The sequence below is a fragment of the Tarenaya hassleriana genome, unplaced genomic scaffold, assembly GCF_000463585.1.
Source record: "Tarenaya hassleriana unplaced genomic scaffold, ASM46358v1 Cleome11, whole genome shotgun sequence".
NCBI classification, from domain to species: domain Eukaryota; kingdom Viridiplantae; phylum Streptophyta; class Magnoliopsida; order Brassicales; family Cleomaceae; genus Tarenaya; species Tarenaya hassleriana.
Genome location: NW_010961290.1, coordinates 1,081,046 through 1,089,115, shown reverse-complemented (window position 1 = coordinate 1,089,115; position 8,070 = coordinate 1,081,046). Strand labels below are relative to the sequence as shown.

The window sequence follows — 8,070 nt, the reverse complement described above, 5'->3', positions numbered from 1 at the left end:
GGACTCACTCTTTCCTTCAGGCTTGGTTTCTCTTTCTTGGTGTATGTAATGATCCTGGACTGCACAAAAAGGATCAAAGATGAAATATTCGATACGTTTTCTCATCATTGATAGAACTAAACAATGCATTGCAAGAAGAGAGTGGATATGGAAACATACAGAATGGACAAAAGGGCATATGGGCTTATCTAACGGAACACTGCAACAAGCAAACTTTTCTTGTCCTATTGATCCGACAAGACACAATCTACGAAGATGGAAAGACTTTAGAGTTATCTTTCTGGCAACTAAGCCCTTAATTTAAGGGAGAAAAGACAACAACCCACACTGTCCAGTCTCTTCTCCTCATCTACGTATGTGTTTATATAGCCGCCTCATGGCAATGTAAGGATACACACAAAGCTCAAAGAAAGAAAAACATCCAAGACATGTTAACATCATCAAACAAGAGCAAAAAGAAACAAAGGAAAACACAAGATGGGAAGTACCTAGGTGTGAGAAGGAGACCGTGGGGAAGGTATGCAGCTGAGATCAGAAACCCTTTCACGAAAGAAAGGCATTGGCTTGGAACATTTGACACAGCAGAGGAGGCTGCTTTAGCGTATGATGGAGCTGCACGCTCCATGATCGGAGTTCTAGCTCCAACCAACTTTGTCTACCCTGACATCTCCATGAACAGACAGCCACAACAGTCACAGCCATCATCAGGCAACAACTCTGTTGAACACAATGTGTGTTGGGGATCTTCCATGTCCTGTCTGGGGAAAGATCAACAGTTACAACCACCGGACAACAATTGGGTTGACCCCAATCTCTCTGGGGAATCTTCAAGATACTATTTTCTTCAAGAACAGCCACAGGACAACAACGGTGTTGACCCAAATGTACATTGGGTCTCTCCTTCCTCCTGGTTTCTGCAAGAGAACCAGCCTGTTAGCCTTATAAACAATGTATCACATTGTTATGATAACAGTAGCAATGGCAGACCATTGTTACTATCTGGTTATCAGGACATGGGTGAGCAGGGTAGTACAGACCAGATGAAGATAGGTCCAACTCCTAGTGATGAAGCTCCTCGCTTTGAATTTGATCACACCAAGTCATATCTTCAGAATCATCTTTTCAGTGACATGCCCAGCACTTGCAGTGATGACACGGATAAGGACGGTGTTCCTCAGCGTCAGGACGTTGGATCTTCCTCTTCTTTCTTCTGACTCAGTTGTCACTTTCCTCTACCCTTTTGCTTCTCGTCTGATCTCCACAAGCATTTTGATATCAGTTTTTCTTCTATTGGAGATCTGTATTTCTTGCTCTTAAATGGTTGCAGCGAACTCTAATGCTGTCTTTTTTTCCCCTTAACATTATAACTACGAATTCTTCGGTTGAAGATTAAGGGATTAAAAGAGACATTAACCAGGAATACAACTTCTGGATCAAAGAATATCATGATCCTTCAAGGAGATCAACTCTGCATTTCTCCTTTGCAAAATTTGTAAGGTTACACGGAAGCATCTCCAGATGCTTCAGTAAAAACAATCAGATCATCTACCTCCAGAATGCGAGGTTTCTGCAGATATAGTGGACAAATTTTTTATTTTTCTTCAGCTCCTTTCAGCCCAAAAAAAAATGAAAACAGAAGAAGAGATTTTCTTACCAATACGACGAAGAAGAACCATGATCAATCTTCTTCTTCTCCGGCTCAAATCTGGAATAAGTTCGTCGGAGAAATCCATTTCGTGCCTCCAACATAGGAAAAGTCTTTGCCTTTGCGTGTGACTAATTTTACCCGCCAGCCAAAGTCCCTTCTTTTTCTTTGGGTGTTCGTAAAAAAAAAGGGAAGAGGAAAAAAAACACAAAGGGAAAGGCCCAAAACGGAGCAGTAAGAGAACACGAGACAGGGCCCAACCAACGACCATAAGGATCGAAATCGAATTCACAGTTTCCCGACAGTTGATCGACGTCGTCTTCATTACCCGTCACCGTTTGGAGCTCTCGGGCATAAAAAAATCAAACCTTTTTTTATTTTCAGACCTTTAGAATTTTCAATAGTTGAAAAAAAATGGGGAGATCCTGTCTTTCTTCTACTCAACGCCATTTTCTTTGGTAAAGCTCCATCTCACCTTATCCCATTTTTTTCCCCCTAATTGTTTTGGGAGTCTTGCAATCTTGGCTTCTGGTAAAATTGGTCTGGATCTGAAGCTCTCTTCATAGGTATGCTCTCGTTTCTTCTCTGCCCTCTCGTTGATTCTTTGATAATAACCAGACACCCCGTTTATTCTTTGTTTTCCCACAATTGCCCACTTTTGCAGAAATTTTGTTTCTTTTGGTCTCTCCTTTCATAGATTCGTAGATTGTTTCAGACCCACGACTCATTGTGAAGGAAAATTTCGTGCTCTGCATCTGCATTTCCCTGATTACATATGTGAAACGGGTCTTCGACGTCTTCTCAAAATCCGTGGCCTTTCCTTTTCTTCAGACCTTCTATGAATGTCTGATCTTAGCCCTCGCAATCATCTATCATCTCACCAGTTAAAGCTCTTTCTTAGGTATCCGCTTAAAGGGCTATTGTCTCCTACAGATTAGGTGGGAAAAATCTCATGAGAGCCAGTGATTGGTGAAGGTTGTAGCTTTTAGATGCTCCCTTTCTGGGCCATTTCATCCTTGAAGCATGGGAGAGTGGGTGATTGGAGCTTTCATCAACATCTTTGGAAGCGTTGCCATCAATTTCGGCACAAACCTTCTGAAGTTGGGTCATAATGAGGTCCTCATTCTGTACTTTCTGATGCTTTTCCATTTACCTTTTGTGTTTTCGAATTTAGCACTGCTATTTCCTTCCTTCCGTTATAATCTTTCTGGCATGTTCTGTTTGTGTGTGTATTGCCAGAGAGAGAAGCAGGCTATGCAGGAGAATAGTGGAGGGAAGACGCCATTGAAGCCTATCATATACTTTCAGACATGGAGAGTTGGTAATTCTCTGGTCTTGCTCTGCATGTCATGGCCTTTCCTTACGTTTCCTTTTCTGGCGTATAACAATCTGTTTCTGAGAACAATGTTCTTGAACTGCAGGGATCCTATTCTTTCTTCTGGGGAATTGCCTCAATTTCATTTCATTTGGTTATGCTGCACAGGTGAGTATTAATGTTCAAAACTTGCCCACTTGCCTGGTTTGTTTGGATTTGATGATTCCTTTTGTAACTCTTCGGGGGGTTTTGTATGTTTGTACATTCTGTTTTGCAGTCTCTTCTAGCAGCTCTGGGATCCATTCAGTTTGTATCCAATATTGCATTTGCTTATTTTGTTCTGAAAAAAATGGTAACGGTCAAGTACGTCAAAATTCTTGCTGCAAATCTCATTTCATCCCATTGTATGGTCCATTACCAATTTGCATATGCTATTCTTCAATTTCTTTTATATGCATTGGTTGCAGAGTACTTGTTGCTACCGCCTTTATAGTCATCGGAAACGTCTTTCTTGTTGCATTTGGCAATCACCAGTCACCAGGTAAGTTCAAAGAGCAACTAACCTCTAGATACTGTTTCTATATTTCCTTCAAAACATAACCAAACATTACCTCTTTTGTGTTCAGTCTTCACACCTGAGCAGTTAGCAGAGAAATACAGCAATATATCATTCTTGATCTACTGTTTGATTTTGATTCTAATCGTAGCCTTCAACCACTTCATCTACCGGTGAGATTTACGGATGATTGGTTGGTTTTTTACTCAGGTTTTACATTAATTAGCAATGTGTTTAATATTTATCCGACCCTTTTATAATGGTTTGTTAACGTGGAATGTTTCAGGAAGGGAGAACTGTTATTATCTGTACCTGGACAGCAGCTTACACCCTATTGGCACATGCTGCTTCCTTTCTCATATGCTGTGGTCTCTGGTGCTATTGGATCATGTTCAGTGTTATTCGCAAAATCACTGTTAGTATGTGAATTTTCTGGCATTACTTTGTAATGGCTAGTAAAGTTATGAAGGTTTATTGGGGCACTAATTATATAGCTTTCCTCGTATTTCAGCTCGAACCTGCTGAGATTGGCCATGTCCAGTAGTTATGAGTTGAATAGCTGGTTCACATACTCTATGCTTCTCTTATTTCTTAGTACAGCCGGATTCTGGGTATACCACAATGCGACTTTTCCTGCTCTCACCGTGTGTTTTGAGATAAACCATGTTACTGATTATACGATTTTTTATGTTTGGTATCTTTGTTGCAGATGACAAGGTTGAACGAAGGGTTGTCTCTATTTGATGCAATTCTCATAGTTCCAATGTTTCAGATTGCTTGGACTTTCTTCTCCATCTGTACAGGATTCATCTACTTTCAGGAATTTCAGGTTTCTTTCCTGTCTTTCTCATACGCTCGATTCGTGCTGTTTTGGGCTGAGGGATCTGAATCGTTAGTTATGTCTCAGCGATATTAAATTACACGATAAGCTTAATTTAATCATCTTCTCTTTCTAAACAGGTGTTTGATGCTCTAAGAACAACAATGTTCATATCGGGAATGATGTGCGTATTCATAGGCATTTCCTTACTAGCACCCGATGATACGAGAGGCATTGAGGCGAAAGATAATCCAACTCTAGTTTCTGTGGTGTCAACTGAAGAGGACAGGTACAATGCTCTTCTCGATAAACCATTGCTTGGATGGATGTTTTACCATACTATCTAACTAAGCCACCCAAATCTTATTAACAGGTTGATACCGCCATCTGAAGACGGGCATTCCAAAGACTCAACAAGACAAGTTGTGCAAGGAATGTACATGAAAGTGTCCGGTCTTATTGCAAAGGCAAAGGTATGTATACATACCCACGAGCTTGGATGTCTTATTTGGTGGTGAGATTCCATGAAAAACGAGATAAGTTTGTGTCTTGTTGTTGCAGACTGCTTGTTTAGTATCGTTGGGATTTGGTGAGGAATCGATCAATGCATCAGCGATTCTCGTGATGCCAATGGTGTCATCGAAGATAACGGGGTTCAGAGGAAATGGCCTCGAACGGGCCAAGGTTCTTTCCATGAGAGGGGGGTCGGGCTGGAACAAAGTAGCCATGGACGAACAGGACTTAGAGTAGAATCAAGAAAACGAGTATCGAGAAAGTTACCGGGTAACATCTTCTCCTTCCTCTCCCATGCATAGTAGATAGTTTGACATTTTTTTAGGGTTTCATTCTTGAAGGATAACTTCTTAGCAACACAAAAACCATACACACGAGTTTGTATATTCTTGCAAGAACCAGGACATTATTGTATATCCTCTGAAACATTTGCCATGTCTGAACCAGGCAAGCTCTACATGAATTCAAGACAGTGATAGATAGATAGATAGATATAACAAGTTCAATATGACATGTTCAAATCGAGTTGGCAAAAAAAAAAAAAATGGAACCAGAACAATGTTACATGAGATTAACTCAGAAGTATTATCATCATCACTTCCAGTTGTTGGCAACAATGTCAGCCAAATCGACAACCCTCTGAGAGTAGCCCCATTCATTGTCATACCAAGCAATCACCTTAACCATGTCATCTCCCATGACCATGGTCAACGACGAGTCAACGGTCGACGACACATCGCTGCACCTGAAGTCCACCGACACGAGCGGCTCATCGCAAACCTCCAGAATCCCCTTCAGCTCGTTGTCAGCCGCTTCCCTGAAAGCAGCGTTCACTTCCTCGGCGAAAGTCTTCTTTGAAACCTGGACAACGAGGTCAACCACCGACACGTTCGGGGTCGGGACACGAAGGGCGATTCCGTTGAGTTTGCCCTTGAGGTTGGGTAGGACAAGAGCCACAGCCTTGGCCGCTCCAGTGGAAGTCGGGACAATGTTCAGAGCCGCGGCTCTGGCTCTCCTCAGGTCACGGTGGCTCGCGTCGAGAAGCCTCTGGTCGCCAGTGTAAGAGTGAGTTGTTGTCATTGTACCCTTGATAATTCCTGCCATTGTTGAACGATAAGCAGAGAGAGTAAACCAGAAAAGAGAGATGTGGTTCGAGAAGGCATACCGAATTTCTGGTCGAGGATCTTGACAAATGGGGCAAGGCAGTTGGTCGTGCAAGACGCATTGCTGATGATTGGCTCGGCTGGATCGTAAGCATCGGCATTGACACCGACCACGTAGGTCGGGATATCACCTTTTCCCGGGGCAGTGATTAGAACCTTCTTGGCTCCAGCCTGAATGTGTTTACCAGCACCTTCTTGGTCCACAAACACTCCAGTTCCTTCAATCACAAGGTCGATGCCCAAGTCCCTAAACCATTCATTTCACATTCTCCAAACGTTCATCGCTTATCCGGGTTTCTGTGGGGAAAGATTTGGATCGAAATTTGAAAAGTGACTTACTTCCAGGGGAGGTTAGCCGGGTTGCGATCAGATACAACCTGGATGATCTTTCCATCGACAGAAAGGGCTTTATCTCCAGAAGGCTTGACATCGGCGTCGAAAATGCCGAGAGTGGAATCGTATTTGAGGAGGTGCGCTGCTTGTTTGACACCTCCAGTGTCGTTAATGGCGATGACGTCGAGGGGAGAGTCCTTACGGCCATGCCAGCACCTCAAGAAATTCCTGCCAATCCTTCCAAATCCATTTATGGCCACTTTTATCTTCGCCTCCGTCACACCTTTCCTGTATCCGCCATTGTTGTTCCCCAGCTGCAACAAAAAAAACACACCAAGGAACGGTTAACAGCTAAAGCTGATCACAGCATTTCTATATCTGAAACTGAAATATGTTGTCTTGGTAGATGAATCTCGTATCCGGGCAATCAGTTCCAATGGTAAAAGCTTCAAACTTTATAATTTTAAAGACTGTGAGTGGACTACACAGGCAACGCCATGATCGAGAGAGGGAAAAAGAAGAAGAAGCTCACAGCTTTAGTCTGGAAAGTGACGAAGGAAACAAACTCATCAGAAGAAGGTTTCTTGGCAAAGGGAAGGCCTGATGAGCTGCGTAATCCAGAGAATTCTGAGAAACCCTGAAGCTGAAAACAGAGTAGAAAACGTTAAAACATACAAGGTTAAAAAGTAAGAATCCAAAAGAATGAGAATGAGAAGAAGAAGAAGAAACCTGGAGAGAGGATTTGGCCACAGAGAGAGTAGCCGAAGCCATGGCGACAAGGAATTAACTTTGAAGAGGCAGAAAGAGGAAGTGAAGCAACGAGTGGTAATATACTGTGTGTGTGTGATGATGAGTTGGAGACTGAGAGGATGAGATTTCGGATAGCTTTGTAACTCATTTCTATGGCTGTGGTTTAGTTATTGCCTCTCTCTCTCTCTTCACGTTTCCATGATCAAAATTCCAACTGTTATTATTCCTTTTCTCCTTGAAGAACATTTGTTTTGGGCTTCTCACTTGGGCTTTTGATCGTGTGGTCACAGCTTTGTCTCCTGCGAAAACAAGGAGAGCCACTGAAAATTTCATGGCTTTCCTTTCCTTTGTCCTGTCTTCGAACCAGACATGTTACATAGTTCTTGCTCCACTCATATGATGAAGAGGTGTACAGCGCATTCCCTGTAGTAAACAAACACCATATGATGAAGATTCTTGAACTGTGTAACCCATGCCAGGTTTCATAAGGCACATCTATTTGTCAGAAAAGCCATCTGAGAAGAACAAACGTATACATGAATCTTACACCTTCAAGGGGCATAAACAGGGGAGAGTTATGGAGCATCTGATCCATTTACTCAGCTGAACAGTCACATGTACCATCTAATATGAAAAACTTAGCTCATCTCCACAATGTTGAGCCATATAATCCAATCTCCCCTTCAGAAAAACCTTACCAGCATAGCATATATTGTAAATGACATGCAGAAGACCCTTCAAAGACGAGATCCGTAGACACATCCATACAATAGTTTCCCATGGGCCATAGCTTTGATCAAGTTATTCACAATTTTGAGGTACATAGTTGCAGAGAAAGATGGCAAGTGCTGAACCAAGATCTTCACAGTTTTGAAGTAGATATATATAGTTCCCATGGACAAGACTGACGTTAAAAGGAAAGATCAGATGATCAAATTTGCTAGAAAAACGATCATAAATGGACAACAGGGAAAG

The 8,070-nt window shown here is 42.2% G+C and overlaps 3 protein-coding genes across 7 annotated transcripts; 2 read left to right on the top strand and 1 right to left on the bottom strand.

Annotated features, from left to right (window-relative positions):
• Positions 1-488: 488 nt before the first annotated feature.
• On the top strand, positions 489-1,359 carry LOC104805956 (ethylene-responsive transcription factor ERF088; the record flags this gene model as incomplete). The annotated part of the gene is made up of 1 exon (XM_010530676.2): positions 489-1,359. A coding segment is annotated over one exon (726 nt), but the record flags the coding sequence as incomplete, so codon positions are not given.
• Positions 1,360-1,940: 581 nt separating this feature from the next.
• LOC104805296 (probable magnesium transporter NIPA8) lies at positions 1,941-5,400 on the top strand. 4 transcript variants are annotated; one of them, XM_019201533.1, is made up of 14 exons: positions 1,942-2,211; positions 2,310-2,489; positions 2,579-2,761; positions 2,885-2,966; positions 3,067-3,128; positions 3,238-3,323; positions 3,428-3,501; positions 3,587-3,689; positions 3,803-3,931; positions 4,028-4,127; positions 4,226-4,345; positions 4,477-4,625; positions 4,710-4,809; positions 4,898-5,400. In XM_019201533.1, the coding sequence occupies exons 3-14, from the start codon at positions 2,669-2,671 to the stop codon at positions 5,084-5,086; spliced, it is 1,287 nt and encodes a 428-aa protein (XP_019057078.1). In that variant the 5' UTR covers positions 1,942-2,211; positions 2,310-2,489; positions 2,579-2,668; the 3' UTR covers positions 5,087-5,400. The 4 variants fall into 4 exon arrangements, with proteins under 4 accessions (XP_010528116.1, XP_019057078.1, XP_010528114.1 ...); XM_010529814.2 differs by lacking the exon at positions 2,310-2,489 and having other exon boundaries at positions 1,941-2,211; positions 2,897-2,966; XM_010529812.2 differs by lacking the exon at positions 2,310-2,489.
• On the bottom strand, positions 5,266-7,186 carry LOC104805297 (glyceraldehyde-3-phosphate dehydrogenase A, chloroplastic). 2 transcript variants are annotated; one of them, XM_010529815.1, is made up of 5 exons: positions 7,075-7,186; positions 6,878-6,988; positions 6,352-6,659; positions 6,015-6,259; positions 5,266-5,946 (listed from the first exon to the last, which is right to left on the bottom strand). In XM_010529815.1, the coding sequence occupies exons 1-5, from the start codon at positions 7,114-7,116 to the stop codon at positions 5,444-5,446; spliced, it is 1,209 nt and encodes a 402-aa protein (XP_010528117.1). In that variant the 5' UTR covers positions 7,117-7,186; the 3' UTR covers positions 5,266-5,443. The 2 variants fall into 2 exon arrangements, with proteins under 2 accessions (XP_010528117.1, XP_010528120.1); XM_010529818.1 differs by lacking the exons at positions 6,878-6,988; positions 7,075-7,186 and having other exon boundaries at positions 6,348-6,442.
• Between the last annotated feature and the right edge of the window lie 884 nt (positions 7,187-8,070).